This window comes from Petaurus breviceps, unplaced genomic scaffold (genome assembly GCF_028583685.1).
Source record: "Petaurus breviceps papuanus isolate PSGF00001 unplaced genomic scaffold, PetGlider_PUasm1.0 379, whole genome shotgun sequence".
NCBI lineage: Eukaryota > Metazoa > Chordata > Mammalia > Diprotodontia > Petauridae > Petaurus > Petaurus breviceps.
Window position 1 is genome coordinate 824547 of NW_027186303.1, and position 23650 is coordinate 848196.

General features: G+C 40.8%; 1 protein-coding gene across 1 annotated transcript in view; it reads left to right on the forward strand.

Annotated features, from left to right (window-relative positions):
- The window catches only part of STAB2 (stabilin 2), a 166431-nt gene that overhangs the window by 113333 nt on the left and 29448 nt on the right, over nt 1-23650 (forward strand). Inside the window, exons 45-55 of the mRNA XM_069099363.1 lie at nt 5525-5644; nt 8190-8237; nt 8505-8588; nt 10406-10558; nt 11968-12108; nt 12836-12895; nt 15544-15720; nt 18299-18388; nt 19726-19872; nt 21304-21360; nt 23113-23239. Coding sequence (XP_068955464.1) covers nt 5525-5644; nt 8190-8237; nt 8505-8588; nt 10406-10558; nt 11968-12108; nt 12836-12895; nt 15544-15720; nt 18299-18388; nt 19726-19872; nt 21304-21360; nt 23113-23239 — 1204 coding nt within the window. The remainder of the gene's footprint in view (nt 1-5524; nt 5645-8189; nt 8238-8504; nt 8589-10405; nt 10559-11967; nt 12109-12835; nt 12896-15543; nt 15721-18298; nt 18389-19725; nt 19873-21303; nt 21361-23112; nt 23240-23650) is intronic.

Below are 23650 nucleotides of genomic sequence, written 5' to 3' on the forward strand. Positions count from 1 at the left end.
TCTCTCTCTCTCTCTCTCTCTCTCTCCCCTGTCCTTCCTCAAAAGTCTATTTTCCTTCTACTACTTCCCTTAATCTGTCCTCCTTTTTATCATCCCCCCTCTTTCTTTTAGCCCCTTCCCCTCCTATTTCCCTATTGGGTAAGTTACATTTCTATACACAGTTGAATGTGTATATATATTCTTCCCTCTTTGGACTAATTCTGATGAGAGTGAGGTTCAAGAAGTGCCCACCCTTCCATATTCCCCACCACCATAAAAGTTCTTCACCACATGCCTCTTTTATGTGAGAAAATTTTCCCTATTCTATCTCTCCCTTCTGCTTCTCCCAGTGTGTCTCTCTTCTTCACCCCTTCAATATTTTTTGAGATCATTCCAATATAAATGACTTACATTCGTGCCTTCTGTCTATGTAAACTCTTTTGAATGACCCTAATAATGACAAAGTTCTTAGAGTTACATCTATCATCTTTCCACATAGAAATGTAAACAGTTTAGCTTTGTTGAGACCCTTATGATTACTTTTTTATGTTTACCTTTTCATGCTTCTCTTGAGTCTTATACTTGAATGTCAAGTTTTCTTTTCAGCTCTGGTCTTTTCATCAGGAATACTTGAAAGTCCTCTGTTTCACTAAATATCAATGTTTCCCCTGAAGGATTATACTCAGTTTTCCTAGGTAAATTATTCTTGGTTGTAATCCTAGCTCCTCTATCTTCTGTAATATCATATTCCAAGCCCTCTACCCCTTTAATTTGAAAGTCACTAAATCTTGTATGATACTGACTAGGGCTCTACAATATTTGAATTGTTTCTTTCTGGCTGCTTGAAGAATTTTCTCTTTGACCTGGAAGCTCTGGAATTTGGCTATAATATTTCTGGGAGTTTTCATTTGGGGATCTCTTCTAGCAGTTAATCAGGATTCTTTCCATTTCTATTTTGCCCTCTGGTTCTAAAATGTTAGGGCAATTTTCCTTGACAATTTCTTGAAATATGATGTCTAGGCTTCTTCTTTGATCATGGCTTTCAGGTAGTCCAATATTTCTTAAATTATCCCTCCTTGATCTATTTTCCAGGTCAGTTGTTTTTCCAATAAGATATTTCATTTTCTTCTATTTTTTTTTTTTTTTTCTTTTTGGAGGGCAATTGGGGTTTTTTTTTTTTCATTTTTTTTACCTTTTTTTTTTTTTTTTTCACACCTCATGTAATCATTGACTTCCATTTGCCCAACTCTGACTTATTTTTTGCTTTTTTTTGGAGGGCAATTGGGGTGAAGTGACTTGCCCAAGGTCACACGACTATTTTTTTGTGATAAGTGTCTGAGGCTGGATCCAAACCCAGGTCCTCCTGACTCCAGGGCCAGTGCTCTATTCACTGTGTCACCTAGCCACCCCTCAACTCTAATTTTTAAGAAATTATTTTCTTCAGTGGGATTTTGTACCTCTTTTTCCATTTGGAAAATTCTGCTTTTTAAGGAATTCTTTTCTTCAGTGAATTTTTGTACCTCCTTTTCCATTAGATCAATTCTATTTTTTTATATTATTTTCTTCATTATTTTTGTGCCTCTTTTTTTTACCAACCTGTTAATTCTCTTTGCATAATTTTATTGCAGTATTCTCATTTCTTTTTCCAATTTTTCCTTTACCACTCCTATCTCTTTTTTAACTCTTCCAGGAATTCTTGTTGGACTTGGGTCTAATTAGCATTTTCTTCTTTAAAGTTTGTAGTTGTATTCATATTGTTGTCTTCTTCTGAGGTTGTGTCTTAGTCTTCCCTACCACCATAATAGCTTTTTATGGTCAAGTTCTTTGTTTCTGCTTGCTCATTTTTCCAGTCTATTTCTGGACTTTGAACTTCTATGTAAAAATTGGGTTCTGCTTACCTTGGAGACACTTTCCCAAGCTTCAGGGTTTTTGTGCTGTTGTTTTCAGCACTAGTTTTGGGGATTTGCAAGTTTTTGATATTTCCAAAGTGGCATGATCCTGGAAGAGGTATGGTCACTGCTCTTCTGATCAGTTCTCTGGTCTTTACCCAGGAAGGGCTTCTGGTCTCTTGCAGCCACAAGCACTTGCACTCCTCTCAGCCCTGGAACTGTGACCAGGACCCTGCTCCCTTGTGACTTACCTCGAGTACTCCTCTCTGCCCTGCAACTGGGACCCAGTTATGTATGGGAAATAGAGTTGCCAATCAGTGTCAGCCATCCCCAGGTGCCAGCAAAGGGTCCCCCGTAAATTCTTTCTGACCAGTTGTCTGACTCTCTTCCTGTCTCTGGGACTGAAGCTTCCTGAAGCTGCTGTTGCTGCTGCACTGTTGTAGCCATTTGTACACTCCAGACAGGCTTCCAAATAGGTATCCCAAATTTCTGCGGACCTCTTAAGTTTTCTTCAGTTGGAAAAATGACTCACCCTGACGTTTTGTTGGCTCCGCTGCTCCAAAATTTCATTTAAGGAAGAATTTTAAAGTTATTTGGAAAGGAATGTTGAGAGAATTCAATTGGGTTGCCTCTGATCTGCCATCTTGACTCTGCCCCCTTAGATAATATATATATATATATATATTTTTTTTTTTTACAAATGCTTTTCAAAGTCATTACCTATTCTGAATCTTCCCTAAGTTTGGATCTAGATAAGTGGAATAAATAAAGTAATTACGCCAGAAGTTTCACTTGGGGTGTGGTCCAAGGAGGACTCAAGGCTATCTATCTATCTATTTGTCTGTCTGTCTGTCTATCTACCTACCTATCTGCATACCTACCCTTCTATCCATACATATATGCATGATAAAAATATACATGTAGATGTACAAATGTTTATGTGTATGTATATATGTAAATATACATGTAAATGTACAAATATATTTATGCATTAAATATATATGTAAATATTCATATATATTTATGTATGTGTGTATATACACACACAAATTTGTCTTTAAATTTTCCTTCTCTCTGTTCACCTCCATTACCAAATTAAGCAATCTCCAAATACATCTTGAAATTGTGCTTCTGTGACTCTTTTTCCATGTTAAATATTTTGCCCTGATTTCTCAGATATGCAAATGGATATGTGATATTATCAATCTGGATGGTCCCTCCAACAATGCATATAGAAACTCATCTCTGTCTACCCATCTCATACCCTTTTACAGGTGAAAAAAAAAAACTGAGACTCAGGTGAAGTGATTTTTCCAGGGTCACACAGCTACTTAATCCCTAGATTTTACCAACCTTTCCGCTGTGCGACTATATAACAATGGTAAAGCAGAAATTACCTGAAATTACCCTGCACATATTTTTTATTAACTTATCTGTATGCATAGATCACAGGATCATAGATTTAAAACGGGAAGAGGCTCTTGAATATGACCTCTCCCCATTTTATAGCTAAGAAAACAGTAACTCCAAGAGTCTAAGTGGTTGGACCTGAATCACATAGCTTTTAAGTGTCTGGGCCCTAGATTAAGGGACCCTAGAAACTAGTGAGTCCAAACCCCATGTTTTATAGATGATGCAGCCAAAGAACAGAAAGTTTAAGTGATTTGCCCAGGGTTGCCCAACTAAAAAGCATCTGTGGCAGTATTTGAACTCAGGTCTTCCTGATTCCAAGTCCTTTGTCCTCTCTACCATGCCATGCTGCCTCTCACATTCTTTCCTTTGATGGAATGTAATCTCCATGAGGGCAAGGACTATTTCATCTTTGTCTTTGTATCCTCAGAAACCTCAAAGTCTATCTAATAGTAGGCACGTCATAAGTACTTATAAACAAATAATTCATTGTGTTCACCCAGCTACCCCTTATCCAAAGAGACAAGGTGGAGGCCAAGACTGGTGCTTCAGTATTTTTCTGGGACTGTCCCCAGAGCTCGCCTGAATCACTCACGCAGCTGTACTTGGCACAAGAAACAGGCATCTCCCCCAAAAGGTTGTGATGCTCCAGAGACTCATTTCTATAAATACTTCCCATCCTCTTATTTATAGCACTGAACACCTGAGATCCTCGGGGCCTTTTGGAAGCTGTTTAGCCCAGAATTCCTATCCCCGGAGCCCTTTCTTGAGGACAGGGACTGCATTGTTCTCTTCGGTTGGCTGAGCAACCTCCCTTTCTCAGAATGTTCTCAGGCCTGCTGTCATTCTGCAGGGACAAAACAAAGCAATGACAGAGGGCCAGTGATCTTGGCACTATGCCCATGGCTTTATCCTAACAGTTCTTGGCCTCATTTCAGCATTCATCATGCTGGTTTTCAGGAGCAGGCTGTCTTCTTGCCTCTTGTAATGAGTAACCTTCCTTAAGAATCATGACTCACAAAAATTAATTAATTAATCAATTTTTTTAAAGGAATCATGACACACGTTTAAAAAACATCTCAGCATTTACAAACCACTTCCTTCCCAGTGGATCTGGTGAACACAGTAACTCTGCAGTTGGAGGAACTGGGTTCGAATGCTACCTCTGACATTTACTACTTATGATCCTGGGTCAGTCACTTAGTTTCCTCATCCATATAATTAAGGATTTGGATTAGGTGACCTCTGAAGTCCCTTCCAGATCTAGAGTTAGGACCTTATTCCTCCATTTAATATGCATTTATTAAGCTACAAAGATAAATAAGAATTGGTCTCTTCTCTCAAGGTGCTTGCCAGCTAATTAGGGTGATAGGACATGTATGTTGGGAAACAGAAGGTGAATACAAACATGAAAAGGGCACAGGAGAGTGCTGCCCCCATTGACTCTGGTGCCCTTGCCCATAGCTTGCTCAGAGCCTGGAACAGCAGATGGAGATGGAAATGGACTAGAAACAATACTGCTCAGGGGATCACCAATATTGAATAGGAAGGGATCCAAAAGTCATGTGGTCAACCCCCCCCTTGTTTTACAGAGGGGTAAATTAAGGCACATAGTGATAAAGTGACTTACCCAAAGTCACACTAGTAGTACAGATCAGAGGGGAGAATTGAGCCTAGGTCCCCTATCTCCAAAGTCTGTATTCTTTCTACTTTGTAACACTATTTGGGTTAACAGCCAGGAGATACTTATATAATAATAATATGTTGTATCACAATAATATATTGATATTCTATAATATGTGATATATAATATAAATATTACTATATATTATATAATATTAGCTATAATAATAGTAGTTATTATGCTAACCAACTCAGAAGCCCTTGACATACCCATATAGGGGTAGAAATGTCATGGTGAGCCTGCCATCTTGTAAATCAAGCAGGATGAACATACCTGCTGCCCACCAGCCCAATTTCATTGGAATCCATCAACAAGCATTTTTTAAGTGTTTGCTCTGTGCTAGGCACTGTGCTTGGCTCTGGGAATACAAGTACAAAAATGAACCAAGCCTACTTACAGGATGCTTGCATTCTAAAGAGAAATGACATGAGCAAGAACAGAGCCCCATCTTTTCAGGTTTTTGATGAATGAATCTAACATTAAGTTATCACCTGGACTTGTGTTACAAGAATATTTGAAACAAACAAACTAATCAAATCACTCTTCCATTGGCAATCACTAGAGAAATGGTGGCTGCAGTGAGTTTGCTGTCTGCAATCAAACGGCAATGGATGAGAGGACCTGCACCTGCAAACCAGGCTATACGGGTGATGGGTTTACCTGCCGGGGGCCCATCTATCTGGTGAGTCATTGCCCATTTCTTAAAGGGGTGTTAGCAAAAAAAAAAAAGGTATGTTAGCAAGGGCAAGTGTCCATGGGGGAGGGGATAATCTAGAGAATGTTTTACTATCAATCTTACCAAGGTTTTTCTCCAAGTCTTTACAAAGAAATAAATGAATGAATGAACTGATTAGAGCATTTGTTTATTAAACATAGTTTATACCCTCAGCCCCACCCCCACCCTACACACTGTTGCAATGCATAATAATAACACATCCCTGCTAACTGATTCCATGAAAAGACCACCTATAGCTGAAAGAACAGAAAAGGTAGTTTATTCCTGGGGACAGAGCTAAGCTCTGTTCTGAGAGCTAGCTAAGATGGGGGGGGGGGGATATTTAGGCAACCATGCCTGGACAGAGACTAAGCAGAGAAGAGGAAGAATCAGAGTTTGGGGGGAGGAGGGTACCAGGAGCCAGAAGAGAAGGGCATTAGGCTAAACATAGGGAATCCATATCTGGATTGACAGCTACCAGAGAAGGGAGGATGAGCTGCTAGGGCAGGTGGTTAGATGGGGATTGAATTAGAAAAGCAAGGACTGTGCTAGGCTAGTCTCTGGAAACTGGTCTGAGGAGATTACAGCAAGATTTGAAATGTCAGGCTGGAGTAAGATTATACAGTAATGGCTTGTAAATGGCACCCATCAAGATAATATTATATAGCCAACTGTGATCCCAAAAGATTGATGGTGAAGCATACCACCCACCCCCTATGGAGAGGGGATGCACTCAAGATAAAGGATGAAACACACATTTGGGGACATGACCAATATGGGAATTTGTTTTGCTTGACTGTGTATATTCCTACTTAATAGTATTTTATTTTTTCTAATTACATGTAGAGAGAGTTTTCAACATTCATTTTTATAAGATTTTTAGTTCCAAATTTTTCTTCTTCCCTTCCTTCCCCTCCTCTAGAAGACAGCATACAATCAGATATAAGCTTTACATGTACAATCATATTAAACATATTTCTTGGGGCAGCTAGGTGGTGCAGTGAATAGAGCACTTGTCCTGGAGTCAGGAGGACCTGAGTTCAAATTCGACCTCAGACACTTAACTCTTACTAGCTGTGTGACCTTGGGCAAGTTACAACCCCAACTGCCCTTCCTTACCCCCCTCCAAAAAAAAAAGACAAAAAAAAACCCATATTCTACATTAGTCACACTGTGAAAAAGGAATCAAAACAAAAGGGAAAAACTATGAGAAAGAAAAAAAAAACCAAAAAAGTGAAAAAAGCATGCTTCAATCTCCATTCAGACTCCATAGTTTTTTCTCTGGACATTGGAGAGCATTTTCCATCATGAGTCTTTCAGAACTGTCTTGGATCATTGTATTGTTGAGAAGAGCTAGGTATATCAAAGTTGGTCATCTCATACTGTAGTTGTTACTGTGTACAATCTTCTCATGGTTCTGCTTACTTCACTCAACATCAGTTCATTTAAGTCTTTCTAGGTTTTTCTGAAATCTGCCTGCTCATAATTCCTTATAGCACAAAAATATTCCATTACATTTACATACCACAACTTGTTCAACCATTCCCCAGTTGATGGGCATTCCCTCAATTTCCAATTCTTTGCCACCACAAAAAGAGCTGTTATAAATATTTGTGTACATGTGTGTCCTTTTCTCTTGTTTATGATCTCTTTGGGACACAGACCACAGTTACCACAATACCACAGTTAGTGACATTGCTGAATCAAAGGGTAGTACAGTTTGATTGCCTTTTGGTCACGGTTCTAAATTGCTCTCCAGAATGGTTGGATCAGTTCACAACTCCACCATCATGCAATAGTGTTCCAGTTTTCCTACATCTCCAACATTAATCATTTTTCTTTTCTGTCATATTAACCTATCTGGTAGGTGTGAGATGGTACCTCAGAATTGTTTTAATTTTCATTTCTCTAATCAATAGTGATTGAGAGTATTTTTTCAAATTACTATAGCTTTGATTTTCTTTATCTGAAAACTGCCCATCCATATCCTTTGACCATTTATCAATTGGGGAATGACTTGTAGTCTTAAATTTGACTCAGTTCTCTATATATTTGAGAAATGAGGTCTTTGTCAGAACTCTGTAAAGTTTTATTTGCCTTTTTTCAATTGGGGTGGAGGGAAGAGAGGATGTAGGGGAAGGTAGAAAAAAAATTAATATTCCTTAATCCAAGAGGGTAAAATAAAATGAGAGTTACAAAAAAAAAGACAAAATTATAGAAGCAGATCTGGCAGCTTCCTATATGACATCTCTCCTTCTGGCCTCAACCCCATCCATACTTGTAACACTAGCCATATTCTGATCAAAGGATTTGGGATTTAGCCAAGGAGTTTCTCGATCAGGCATGGGTCAGGCTTACTAGACTCCAGGGTCTCTTCCAGGGCCAAGATGCTGAGATGTTGTGGATGGTGGGTAACAGGATCTGCTTGGTTCCTTCCTCCAATGATATGCTATTATTGTGTCCATTCTGGAGACAATAAGTCATAATACCCTGTTCCATTTTCTGATTACAGGAACTTCCCAAAAATACTGAGACCACCCCCTACTTCTTTCATCTTCAGGTAAGGAAATCTAAGTGTGTATGTGGCAGTCAGACCATTGGCTAGAGCCATCTAGGCTCTATAGGTCAGAAAAGACCTTGGAAGCTATTGAGATGATGATGATGGTGATGATGATGATGATGATGATGATGGTGATGATGATGATGATGGTGATGATGATGATGATGATGATGGTGGTGGTGGTGGTGGTGGTGGTGATGGTGATGATGGTGATGATGATGATGGTGATGATGATGATGATGGTGATGATTTTTTTCATTTTGCTAGGAAAATACCATTCGAGACCTGATGGGTCCAGGTCCCTTCACTGTCTTTGTGCCTTCAAAAGCAGCTTTAGAGAATGCATCCCAGGTAAGAAAATCACCCTGAGGGCATCCTAAAATGAGGAGTAGTACATACTCTTTGGCCCTAATGTATGAGGTGGGGTCTGAGAAGCCACAAGGAAGCACCTTTGGGAGGAGGAACTTGCTAAAAATCAGAGCTGTCCAACAACAAAATGAGCTGTGTTGAAAAATAATGAGCTCTCCATCACTTGATGTGTGCAAGCTCCTGGCTGACATGTTGAGAAATGGCTGAAAAGTACAACTCCAAGATGAAGAGGGGATGCAGTTTAGTGGAAAGGGGTCTCCACTGGCAGTCAAGAGACCTGGGTGTGAATCCCATCTGTGACACTCACTGGTTGTACAAACAAGAACAGATCACTTCTCCGTGAGCCTCAGTTTCCTCACTTGTAAAATGGAAATAGTAATACTTCACTACCAACCTCACAAATTTGTTGTGAGGGAAAGTGCTTTTTAAACCTTGAATCATAAATTTGGAGCTTGGAGATCTTCTGGTCCAGTGCCCTCATTTTGCAAGTGACGTAAATGATACCCAGAGAGGTGGGCACATAAGAGACAGTATCGTATAGTACAGAGGATATTGAGTTAAAATCCTGCTTCAGACCCTTACTAACTTAGTGACCCTGTGCAAGTCAGCTGATTTCTCTGTGCCTCAGTTTCTTCGTCTGTAAAATAGAGTCGGATTCACTGGTTTCAGAGGTTCCTTCCATCTCTAGATCTAGAACAAGATCCAATTCTTTCCATCTCTAGATAACCTAATGTCTTGCCAAGTAATATATAAATTGAATTATACTTACTATTTTTTCATCTTTCTTGAAAAAGATGATTATTATATGATGGGTTAAAAAATAATATTAGATCCTTGTTCCCCACTCATCCGACCCATTTTGCTTTTATGGAAAGGTACTAAGGAAAAAAAGGAAAGAATGAAAATAAGTAGCTGGGAATGAGTGAGTGTGTGATATTCCTAGTATTGGCAGCTTGGAAGGGTGTATGTGCATTCAGGGAGAACTAGAACCTCTGGTGTGAGAGATTACTGAACCCTTTTCAGGGCTGCCCATCCACCTGTGGTGTTTATCTTTTACCCAACTCTCCCTTGTGGCTCCAAGAAGCTGTAGCATGAACCACACCCAAGTAAAAACCATCTTGGCAGATGGATTAAATGGGTTGAGGGTAACTGACATGCCTCAGACCCCTTGGTGAGTCAGGGGAATGTCTACCCCAAACACGTGAAAACTTCCCCCAGCAGAGTTGGATAATGAGAATAATTTGTCCCAATGGCCACGAAGGTGACCGAAGCAGGCCCTGTTGGGTGCTTAGAGCTTGGTCAGACATCAAAGGCACCAAGTTCACACACTGCATCTTGGGACATCATCAGCCATCTTGGCTTTTGTCTTGCCACTGGACATCAATGATTCTGGAAGAAAGAGTGAAGCTGACTACTTAGTGCAACTCTGCCTCACTTAAATCCAATTCAAACCAAATCCAAATCCAAGTCAAGACATCACCTCATAATGTCATTGGTCCTCTTTGAAAATGAAGGACATACAACATTGGCCACTAGATGGCGCAGTGGGTGGAACACTGGACTTGGAGGAAGAACTGCATTCAAATCCCACCCTAGATGCTTGCTTGTAGCATTAAGCAAGTCACTTGACCCCTGCCTCCTTTCCTCATCTGTGAAATGAGGATAATAACCAGGAAAGGCCTCCCAAGGTTGTTGTGAGGATCAGATGAGAGACCATATATAAAAACACTTTGCAGACCTTAATGATAGATATAAATGCTGACCATCATTGTTGCTGCTGTTGTTACCATCATTCTCAGACCCAGATTAAAGAATGGACCACCCAGGGGGTCATGCCACAGATCCTTAGATACCATGTGGTCTCCTGCCACCAGTTGCTCTTGGAAAACCTAGAATTGGTTCCAAGTATGACTTCACTCCAAGGGGAAGCTGTCCGCATCACTGTGTCCCAGGTGAGAGAAGCAGCCTACTAAATCCCCGGGGGAAGGGGAGGGGGAGGTGCAGTTCTAACTCCTTCCTAATTGGTCAGAACTGCAGGTCACTTATCCAACCCCCTCATGCCCAACTTTGACTGGATTCCTGTACAGCCACAGGTAATAGATACCTTAGAGAGCTGATCACTAGTAAACAACTATTACAACTGATTTTTAAAATTTATACTATATCTTGTGCTTTTCTGCATGTGAAGATTGCCTTATTTAGTTCATTTTCTTATTGAAACAATAGCTAGTACAACTTTGAATGGCAATAATGGGAGCTGACATCGTACATGGAATAGAACCTAGACATGAAGTCAGGAAGCCTTAGGTTTGAGTCTTGCCTCAGATACCCACTGGCACTTTGACTCTGTGCCTCAGTTTCCTCATCTACAAAAATGAAAAGGTTGAACTTGATGGTCCCTAAGGCCCCTTCTAACATTAGACCCATAATTCTATGATTACTAATTGATCTCTTGATTTTGCCCCAGAGCTATAATTAGTAAATATGTCAGCTATAACTGCCCCCAGACAAGCAGCAAGGAAGGAGGTCATTGGGGCAGACTTGGGACAGAGAGACACTCAACTAGGATCTAAGAACTACCAGGAGTTTCCTATCTTCATGAATAATTCTAAATGTCTAGGTGCTAAGCTAAATGCTTCTGTGCTGCCAAAGGGGACTGAGTGTAGTTAACACATTCTCAATTTCAGAGCCCTGGTCATATCAACTGTCCTTTTGGTTCTGTTTTGCCCACAATTGTTGTATGATGAGCACCTACCAGGTGCTATAGTGGATCCAGAGCCTAAATTAAGAGTCCAGGAGACCTGAGTTCAAATCCTACCTTAGACACTTATTACTGGTACAACCCTTTGCAACCCACTTAAACTCTCTCAGGTTCAACAAGTTTCCACATTTGTAAATTGAGGCTTACTTCACAGAGCTGTTGTAGAGCTAGCTGTTCACAGAGCTGTTGTAGAGATGAGATGAGATAATATACACCTATATAAAGCAGAGTTTAAAATACTATGTAAATGCTAGCTATAATAATAACTATTACTATTATTAGTAGATCAAGTGCTTGACTGGAAATCAGGAAGATGAGTTGGAATCCCACTTCTAGCATTTACTATGTGACAATGGGCAAATCATTTAAACTCTCAGCCTCAGTTTACTTATCTATAAAATAGGATGATAATGCCTATTGTAATTATCTTGTGGGTTTTTTGCGGAAGCTGAAATGTAAGTAAATTACTCTTCCAACATTAACATCCTGTATAAGGTAAACTACTATCACTCTCATCATCCTCATCATTACTGCTATTATTATTTGTTGTGACTTCATGAGTTGGATTTGGTTGTTAAATTTGTTTTTGGTTCATTTCAGGATACAATATATTTAAATGGCAAAGCTAAGATAGTCTCCAGTGATATCATCTGTAGCAACGGGGTGGTCCACATCATAGACCAAGTGCTGGTTCCAAAAAATTTGCAAGAAATCCACAAAGATGCCTCTGGGAATAATATGGTGAGTAAAGAAGGATCATGTTAACTTGAACCCTGAGTCAGCTAGGTGGCACCATAGTGGATAGAGTATTGATCTTGGAGTCAGAAAAACTCCTCCTCCTGAGTCCAAATGCAGCCTCAGACACTTACTAGCTATGTGATCCTGGGCAAGTCATTTAACCTTGTTTGCCTCAGTTTCTGTATCTATAAAATGAGGTGGAGAAGGAAATGGCAAACCACTCCAATATCTTTGCCAAGAAAACCCCAAATGGGGTCAGACAGGACTGAAATGACTGACCAACAACAACTTGAAACCTGGAGATCCCACTAAATTCAATTAAGCATGTTTCTAGTACAAAGGGAGAATTAGCTAAATCTTTATTAAATTCAGTTCAACAAACAGTTATTAAGCATCTACTAAGTGCCAGGCATTTGGAATATAATAACAAGATAAAAGACAACGTCTGCCCTTGAGGAGCTTACTTTCCACTGTTAAAGGGGAGAAGCAACCTTTATACAGATTCATTCATTTACTCAACAAGTATTTATTAAGCATCTATTGGATATCGAGCATATATTATGTTTTGTATTTATATCCTCAGAGTCTAGCACATTGGCTGGCACATAGTAGGTGTTTAATAAGTATTTGCTGACATTGCCAGATTGAGTATTATAATCTCAAATATATGAAATAACAACTTAATTCTTGGTCAGACGAGAGGAAACATAAAGTATTTGTTTCTTTGTAGGAAAATCTCACCTCGGTAGCAATTCAGCAGGGATACTTGAAGTTCAGCAGCATGCTACAGGTAAGAACTGCTGTTGCTGTTGTTATTTGTCCTTCGGCCGAGGACAGTGAAGGAGGGCTAAATACTTGAGGTGTTTTTCTGGGTTGCTGTACTTTTCAGGGTCAGCATGGGGAAACGTAGACATTCTGGAGAACAAGCTAATATTGTCTGAACTGCTCACTACCAGTGGGACCTCTGACAAAAACCTGTGGGTTCCTCAGCTTCCTTCATCTATAAAGTGAAAGGATTTGGACTAAATGATCCAAGTCTTTATCCAGCTCTGAATTCATAAAATTCACCATAAATTCAGCAAAAGTCCATAGTGAAGGGATTAGAGTAGGAAGGGACCGCCGATGTCATCTGGTCCAGCCCCTACACGAAGCATGAATCCTTTACAATACCCCTAATCATCTAATTGAATTTTTCCAGTGACGGAGAGCTCACTACCTCATGAGATAGATCATGCTATTTTTAAATGGTTTTAATTTGGGGAAAATTGCTTCCTTAGACTGAATGGAAATCTACCTTCCTGTAACTTACTCCCATTATGTTAATTCTGTCTTCTCATGCACAGAAAACTATGAAATTCCTTTTCTTCATGACAGTCTTTAAAGAGTTGAAGACATTCATCTAATCCCCTTACCCTTTTTCTGTAGGCTTAAGATTCCAATCTCTTCCTCTGATTCTTGCATGGAATGGTATCAGATCTCATCATCCTGGTTGCCATCTTTTGAGCAATAACCTAGTTTATTCAGAATCCTACAGCTAGAGGTCATCTAATCTAACCTCTTTGTTTAAAAGATGGAGAAACTAAAGGCCCAGGAAAATGAAGTGATCACAGGGTCATAGATTTAGAGCTAGAATGGACCTCAGAGGTCATCTAGTCCAACCCCCTTATTCTACATATGGGGAAACTGAGGCTTGGGCAGTGACTTGCTTAAAAGATCATAGGGAACAAGTGTCAAAGGTGAAATATGAACCCAGAGCCTCTGACTCCAAATTCAGTGTTCCTTCCATTGTACTATGCTGCTTTATGTCCTCTTTTTTTTTTAATTTTGAGACATTTTTGTTTAAATTTTTGAGTTCCAAATTCTGCCCTCCCTCTCCTCCCCCATTCCTCCCTCCCTGAGATGGTAAGCAATCAGATATAGGTTATACATATGCAGTTATGTAAAACATTTCCATATTAGTTATTCTGTACAAGAAGACTTGAATAAAAGGAGGGAAATAAAAAGGGGAAAGTGAAAAATAGCATGCTTCAGTCTGTATTCAAAAAATGTCAGTTCTTTCTCTGGAGGTGGATAATATGCTTCATCATCAGTCCTTTGGGCTTATCTTGGATCACTGTATTGCTGGGAAGAGCTAAGTCATTCACAGTTCACATTCATCAAACAATGTTGCTGTTACTATGTACAATATAGTACCATGTATACCATGTACAACATAGTACTGTTACTATGTACTATGCACTGGTTCTGTTCACTTCACTATGTATCCGTTCATATAAGTCTTTCCATATTTTTCTAAAATCATCCTGCTTGTCATTTCTTATAGCACAATAATATTCCATTACAAATATATTACCATGGCTTGTTTAGTCATTTCCCAATTGCTGGGCATTCCTTTGATTTCCAATTATTTGCCACCTCAAAAATAGCTGCTAGAAATATTTTTGTACAAATAGGTCCTTTTCTCCTTTTTTTGGATGTCTCTGGGATACAGACCTAGCAATGGGACTGCTGAATCAAAGTTTTATAGCCTTTTGGGCATAGTTTCAAATTGCTCTTCAGAGTTGTTGGATCAGTTTATGACTCCACCAACAATGCATTAGCATCCCAGTTTTCCCACAACCCCTCTGACAGCCAACATTTTCCTGTTGTGTAAAATTAATTAATCTGATAAGTGTGAGGTGGCACATCAGAGTTGTTTTAATTTTCATTTCTCTAATCAATAGTGATTTAGAGAATTTTTTTAATATGACTATAGATAGCTTTGATTTCTTTGTCTGAAAATTGCCTGTTCATATCCTTTGGACATTTATCAATTGGGGAATGACTTGCATTTCTTATAAATTTGATTCAGTTTGCCATATATTTGAGAAATGAGGCCATTATCAGAGATACTTGTTGCATAAAATTTTTCCGTTTTCTGCTTTTCTTATAATTTCAATTACATTGGTTTTGCTTGTACAAAAACTTTTTAATTTTATATAATCAAAATTATCTATTTTACATTTTATCGTGCTCTCTATATTTTCTTTGATCCTGAATTCTTCCCTTATCCATAAATATGACAGATAAACTATTTCATGCTCTCTTAATTTGCTTATGGTATCACCTTTTTTATATGTAAATCATGTACCCATTTTGACCTTACCTTGGTATACAGTGAGATGTTGGTCGATACCTAGTTTCTGCCATACTATTTTCCAGTTTTTCTAGCAGTTTTTGTCAAATGATGAGATTTTGTTCCAAAAGCTTGGTTCTCTGGGTTTATCAGTCTGATAAACATCTCTGTGCATCACAAATTGGTCTACAGGGTTCCAAACAAATCACTGAAAGTTATGGGGGAGGGGGATGCTGAGGTTTTACACAGCCTTTAAACTGGTTCCTTACTCCTCGCTTTGCTTTGTGGCTGGAGTACTCAACCTGATTCACTGTGTGTTTCAGGATGCTGATCTGCTAAGGGTCATTAATGACCCCATTCACAAACCTGTAACCCTGTTCTGGCCCACGGACAAAGCTCTGGAGGCCCTTCCCCAGGAACAACAGGATTTCCTGTTTGGTAAAGACAACAAGGACAAACTGAAGGATTACCTCAAGTTCCACATCATCAGAGATTCCAAGGTAAGAGCTCAAAGGGCCCCACTCTTGTGGGGTATCTCGTGGGGTATACCCACTTGGTGGTATCCCAAGGATAAACACTCCTCTGAGCCTGAAGTGAGATCAGCCATAGGCATAGGCAAAGTTGGTGGCTGCCCACTCCATGTGACCTTACACAAGACCATACTTGCCCTTGAATTTGCTCCCCGCACTCTTCTTCCCCAACCATGGTAGTTATTTCTAATAGATTTTATTAATATCTTTTGGTTTTACGTCACCTGGATTTCCCCCTCTACCTCTCCCCCTCCCACTTCTGGAGAATCATCCCTTATAAAAGAGAGACCTTTATTTTTAAAGAAAGAAAAAAGAGGAAGAAGAGAAATAACTGAAATTAATCAACACTCCCGAAAAATATACAATGTCATATGCAATGTTACACTCCCGTGGACCCCAATCTCTACAGAAGGGGGAATCTTTTCAGATATCCCCTTTAAGGCCAAGCTTATTTATTATTTTCCAACATTCCATTTCTATTACTTTCTGGTAGTTTTCCTTTGCATTTAATTATTTCATGTACTGTTTTCTTGGTTTTGCTTACTTCACTCTGCATTAGTTCATGTAAGTTTTCTCATACTTCTCTGCAATCTTCCTCAACATCATCTAATAATATATAGCATCTTAAGATTTACAAAGCACTTTACAAATATTATCTCCTTTGATTCTCACAACCCTGGGAGGTAAGTGCTGTTATTATCCCCATTTTATACCTGAGGAAATGGAGGCAGACAGAGTTGAAGAGACTTTCCCAGGGCCTTAGAGCTTGTAAGAATCTGAAACAGGATTTGAATTCAGGTCTTCCTGACTCCAAATCCATCGCTCCTTCCATCTCACCACCTAGTGTCTCATCCATAGTCATCATTTATTTCAGCACAAAAATGTTCCATTCAATTCACATAGCATCCCTTCTCGATAATAACACAAGATCACACTCTCCTCCTACCGACCCTAAACTCCTGAGTTTTAGAGAATTCAGACAACAAGACACTATTAAATGTGTGTCTATCACAGAAGGCCCTCAGGACCCCTCTCCTTGCTCTTTCCTTAGCTGATTAACACTTTGTAAGGCAGAAGGAGCCTCTGGGGATTTTTGGTGGGGAAGAGGAAGAATGTATGAGAAACTACAAACTAGCAAGTAGCCCCGCATGGGGACATTCTTAACCAGGATGTTCAACACTAAAGTAAGACTGAGGTTTTCAAAATCAATCAAATCAGCCAACAAGCATTTATTAAGCACCTACTATATTCCAGGCACGGAGGATGTGGTGGCAAAAACAAAAGGGCCCCTGCCTTAAGGAAGCTTACCTAATTGTTGTTGTTGTTTGTCCCTGTTCTCAAAGAGGACCATGACATCAGGGAAGTATGCCATGGCATGCAAGTGAGGCAGGGCTGTGCAAAGCCACCAGCCTCACCCGCTCCTCCAGAACCATCTGGGTCCAGTGGCTAGTTATAGATCAAGATGAATGGAGATGGTCCTGGATGCAGAGGAAGACCTTAGCTAAGGCTTCCTCAAGTCTCAGTTTGACTATTAATAAACACAAGGCAAACAACCAAATATAATAATACAAGTTAATATTTGTCTAGTACTTTAAAGTTTGCAAAGCACTCTTATCTGATATTATCTCATTAAATAATAATAGCTAAGACTTATATAGTACTTACATTGTGCCAGGCACTGTGCTAAGCACTGTAGAACTACTATCTCATTTGATCATCACAACAGCCCTGAGAGGTAGGTGCTATTATTATCCCCATTCTACAGATGAGGAAACTGAGGCTAACAGCAGTTAAGTGATTTACCCAGAGTCACAGAGCTACTGAATGTCTGAAGCTACATTTGAACTGGGGTCTTCCTGACTCCAGGTCTGGTGCTCTGTGTACTATGGTACTGCATAACTGCCTTGGGAGATTAAGTGACTTGCCCAGGGTCACAAGGCTAGTAAATATAGGAGGCAGGGTTTGAATTCAGATCCAACACCCTATCCACTGTTCTACATAGTGACCTCAAAAAAAATATAAACTGAGTACTTGGGGAGTTCAGGGATGAAAAGAGTCACTTCCAGAAGAGGGTTAGAGGAGGCAGCTTTGAGCTGATTCTTAAAGCCACAGAATTTCCCAGAGATGAGGGAAAGGCATTTCGAGACAAAACAAAGTCACAGAGGTGGCACAAATAATTTTATCCACATTATTGATCAATCAACAAGCATTCATTAAGTGCCTATTATTTGCTGGATGCTCAAAGACAAAAAGAAAACATCCTGTTGGTAGAACTACATGACTAGGTAGGTCATCACCTTGACCACCTGACTCTCCTACGGTTCTGCTCTAAAACAACCCCAAAAGCCGAGTCTTTCCAGAGAGTCTTTCTTCACTGTCCTTTTTCCCAGTGTCCAGTTATTCTTCCCTTAAACAAAATCAAGCATCTTACTAAAAATATTACAACTCTTGGGAAAGATAGTACAAGAATGAGGCATGTTTGCCAAGTACCTGGGGTCTGTTAGGACACCAGGTGCTATATCAGTGGGGCACTGTTTCTCTCACCCAGATCTTGGCAGTGGACTTGCCCAGTGTTGCATCCCGGAAGACCCTACAAGGTTCTGAACTCAATGTGAAGTGTGGTGATGAGAACAACATTGTAAGTATTCTCCAGAAGGGCTGGGATGATGGGAACAAGTCTGTGAGGTCACAGGAACATGGATTTCAAGCTGCAAGGAGCCTCAGGGGTCATCTACAACAGCTTTCTCTTTCTAGAGATGAGTTAACTGAAACCCAGAGAGGTTAATTAGTTTGGCCAAAGGCATATGGTTTTACTGGTGTTCAGTTGTTTCAGTCCTGTCCAACTCATGACCCCATTTGAGGTTTTCTTGGCAAAGATACTGGAGGGATTTGTCATTTCCTTCTCCAGTTCATTTTACAGATAAGGAAACTGAGGCAAATAGGATTAAGTGATTTGCCTAGGGTCACACAGATAGCAAGTGTCTGAGGCTGGATTTGAACTCAGGAAGATGAGTCTTCCAGACGTCAGGTATGGCACTCTATGCACTATGGTACCACCTAGCTAGCTGCCCTACCTGTCACATTGGTAGGATATGGGAAAGCTGGGATTTTATCCTATGTCCTCTTATTCCAAATCTAGCATTCCTTTCACCAACCTTCTTCATATTCATAAAAGATTTTGTCAGTATGACTACTTTGTCCATGCTATTATTATAATTATTGTTAATTGACAATTACCCATAATAACTTATCAATAGTAATAATGATAGCTAGCATTTAGATAGTATTCTAAGATTTTTCAAAAGACAAATGTTACCCCACTGAGTCTCACAATCACTCTAGGAAATGGGTACTATTATTATCCCCATTTTACAGTTAGGAAAGTGATTTGCCCAGGGTGATACAACTAGTAAGTGCCTGAGACAGGATTTGAATTCAAGTCTTCTGATACCACAGATCATAACTTAATCAGACCTTAGCAAACAGCATCCATTGGCCTAGAATGTCATCGCTTCATGGTCAGCCTTCTGGTGCTGCAGAAGTGGAATGCATGGACACAGCAATGGTCATGGAGTTAGGAAGAGCTAGGTTCAAACTCTACCCCCCAACCCCCTCTGCCCAGACCCTTCCTAGTTTGTATAAGCCTGGGAAAATCACTTGTGGTCTCAGTTTCCTCATCTGTTAAATGAGGGGGCTGCACCTGATGACCCCCATGGTCCCTTGCAACTCTAGGTCTTCAGACAACAGCCATGTGGTCTTTCACCAAGCCCGTACTCAGATCTTTCCCAGCCTTGGGCTCTGCTACTGCCTTTTAAGAATCCAAGGTCACCTCCATATCATGATAAGGCATCAAAGAAGGACATTAGTGGAAGCTGGTCAAGTCTTTCCACTAGTTGTCACAGCCTGGGATGCAGACAAAAGGCTTGGAAGGACTGGAAAGCTGACTACTGGCTTTCTCCCCTTTCTTTCTCTTAGGGTGACCTCTTTCTGAATGACCAGAAGTGCCGGATCGTCCAGCGGCAGCTTGAGTTTGAGAGTGGCATTGCTTATGGGATCGACTGCATGCTGATGAACCCCAGCTTGGGGGGCCGCTGTGACAACTTCATCTTCTTCAATGTCTCAGTCAGTCCTAAAACTGTCCTGCCCCACTTCCTGTTGTTTTGGTGCTAGACTAACTTCTGGCTAATGCATGCATCCTGTGATCTGCAGTGTGGCAAATGTAAAAGCCCCAGAGGTCTCAGTATTGGTTTTGTGGCCAATCTACTCGGAGATGACCTGGAAGAGAATGGAAATTAGTAGTGATTTGGGGGTGGTGTCATTCAATCAACAAGCATTTTATTAAGCATTTTCTATGTGTCAGGTACTAGGATATACACTAGGGAAAATATATATATTCTATCCCTAGTGCACATAGTTCCTGCCCTCATAGAACTTATGTTCTTATGGATGAGCCAAAGTACACCTCAATTAATCAAGCAAGAATTTATCTAGTGTTTACTATGAATACAAAGGAAAATCCAAAACAAGTTCTTGTCCTCAAGGGGCTTCCATCCTAGTGAAAATAGATCTATAAGATGTCTTTGAGGAGAAATGTGTGTGTGGCTACTGGGGTGACAGGGAAAGGTCTCCTGCAGAAAGTGGCGTTTGAGCTAAGACATCAAACCAAGGATTCTAAGTGCAAAGGGTAAGGGGCAGGGCACTACAGGCATGGGGAACAGTCGGTGCAAAAGCAGGTAGGAAGGAGATGGAGTGTCACATTCAAGGAATAGAAAGTGGGCTGGTATGACTGAATGATAGGGTGTATGGAGGAGACTGAGGTGGAAGACTGCTTCTGTGATAATGTGCATCTCTGGTCTATTTCCCAGGGTTAAAGACTACACATACAAAGCCTTGGGATAACAGCCCACTGAACTGACAGGGAGACAGGAGGAGGGACAGAACTCTAGCTCAGCAGTCATTTCTAGATGTGAAGTGTTAACCTTCAGTATAACTGAAAAGGACAATACATCAACAAACATTTATTAAGCCTTTGCTATGTACCAAGCCCTTTGCTAAGTGCTGGGGGAGAGAAAAGAAGGAGGGAGGGAAGGAAGGAAAGAAGGAAGAAAAGAAGGAAAGAAATAGCACATCCTCTCAAGGAACTTCCATTCTAACGGGAGAGCCATAACCAAAAGTAGGTTTAACAAGAAAAATACCAAGTAGGTGGACAGAGGCCCCACCCACAAGAGTGAAAATTAAAGTTTCAAAAAGTAGGAGGAAGGAGCAAGAAGAGAGAGCAGAGTCTCACTATAATGATGCTCTCCGGGTTCTGGCCATGGGCCAGTGAATATGGAAGATCATCTTCTTCTGACGCATTTTGGTCCCTCATTAACCAGCTGGATCCACCTTGTCCTATTTTCTCCATTAAAATGGCCAAGTTCTTGTGTCTGCTAACTTTTTTATGACTACTACGTGATAGAGGTTCTTGATCAGCCCCCCAAGGGACGAGCCATAGCAATGCCCCTTATTTTCCAATGTGATCATTAAAAACAAACGTCTTTTTCTCTGTCCCAGGGAAGCTGCGGAAGCTGCTACAATGTTCCTCGCTGCCCAACATGGAGTAAGCCGAAGGTGATTGTGAATTGGGGCCATAATGTTAGATGGAAAAGCCTGTTTAGTCTGAAAACTTCCCATTCTTCAGTCTGTGTTCCCCCAATGACAGTCTCCTGAGGGGAATGCAGACAATGCATATCCTCCCCTCCCCCCAACATCCAATGGAGCAGGAGACTCCCCCCCCTCCCCAACAATATAACTAAAGAGAAACAAAGAATATTCCCATAATGGTGGGAAACCTACAGCACCACAAATGTGTCTGATCATGGAAGCTTCAGAGACCTGGCCATGGAGCCAGAGGTTCTAGGTTCAAATCTTGCCTCTGACACTGCCAGTGTAAACATGGGCAAGACACTGAAACTACCTGGTCCTCGGTTTCCTTAATTGGTGTGTGCGACTGTATGTACATGTGTCTGCATTGTGTGTGAGTATGCATCTGTGTGTGTTTGCAGCCAGTCAGCACAGGAGAAGGTGGCTCTTCACAGGTAGCACATACAGTCCCACCCCCCTGGGCTGGACGGCATCGCTTGCATAGTTTCTAATGAGGAAAGTTGTTAGTGATTTTGAGGCTGGCCTGTCATCATTCCATGAGAGAGGGAGCAGCAGAGAAGGAGGAGAAGGAGAGAGAGGAGGAAATGCTGAGCATAAATAAAAGAGAAATAAGATCAAAAATTGAGTGCTAGGTGAGACCTCTGAGGCGTATCTGCTCCAAACCAATTAAGGAAACTAAGGATCAGGCAGTTTCAGTGTCTTGCCCAGGATTACACTGGCAGTGTCAGAGGCTAGATTTGAACCTAGAACCTCTGGCTCCAAGACCAGGGCTCTGAAGCTTCCATGATCAGACACATCTGTGGTGCTGTAGGTTTCCCACCCTCATGGGAATATTCTTTGTTCCTCTTTATATTGTTGGGGGGTGGGGAATTCAGCTAATCACATCCATCTGGGACTTGAGATTCAATCAGTTAGCATTAGATGGAAGGGGAGGGCAAGAGAGGGGACAAAACAAGCACTTATTAAACACCCGCTGTGTGTCGGGTTCAGTACTAAGTGCTTTTCAAATATCATCTGATTTGATCCTCACAACAACCTTGTGAGGTAGGTGCTATTATCATCCTCATTGTACAGATGAGGAAAGTGCGGCAGGCAACAGTTAAGTGACTTGTCTAGAGCCACGCAGCTAATAAGTATCTGATTCCTATTTGAACTCGGGTCTTCCTGACTGTGTGCTGATAACAAAATAACATTTCAGACTCAGCTGTGTGCTGCCTATCTGAAACAGTCTTACCATGGCAGATCACTTCCCAAACAGGAGCAGGTATATCAGGCTCTGATAGAGTGTGTGTGTGTGTGTGTGTGCGCGCGCATGAGTGTGCAAGTATGATATGATTACTATTTAGGTTAGTGTCCGGCAAATGAATGTATGGGTGTAGAGAGAGAAAAAAATAATCCCATTAAGTTGCCAACCCACCCACCTCTCTCATCAGTTACCCAGACAAGGGAGCTAGTAGAATAGCCAGATATACCAATACTCAGTTTGGTTTGGGGGCGGGGGAGGAATCAATCCACGCCTGGGGCAGGGTAGGGGGAGCTAGTTCACATCCACTCAGCACCCAGTGACCACTGCTGACCAGACAGTTCTGATATAGAGAGCAATTGAGATATCAATGCAGGAACCCCACTCTGTGTTCCATTCACCTTACTGATAAATGTCTTATCCGGATTTCTTCCTTCTCCTCTTCTGCCCTCTGTGGGGGCTCGGAAACTCTGTAGGGAGTGAAGGAAAAGTGTTTTTATGACCTGCCCTTCAAGAGGAACCTGGAAGGCTGCCAGCAGAAGTGTACAATGGTCATGAGGCTGCCTAAATGCTGTAAAGGCTACTTCGGGAGAGACTGTCAAGGTGAGACCCTGCCCTCCTTCCATCACCCCCTTATGACTGGGACATGCATGTGTTGTCTTATTGTATCCCCTGCTAGACTGCAAGATCTCAGAAATCATAGACTTGGTCTTTGTCAAGGCTTCTCTTTCAAGTGTTTAACACAACGCTTAAATAATAGAAGCTTAATAAATATTTGAACTGAATTGAATTGTTGAAAGGCAATTTCAGTCGTAGGGCCCAAAGAATTGCTACTTCCTGGTGCCCAGAGAGTTTTTTATTTGGTTGCTATTAAAACCATCCTCTAATCCCCTGGCAAAGAAAAAGATGATAAATTTGACCGTTCCCATGTGATCACTGAGGAAACTGAGTCACCAGGGACTTTTGCTAGCTCACCCAATGAACCAGCCAAGACCTAGGCCAGGGTTTCTTAAC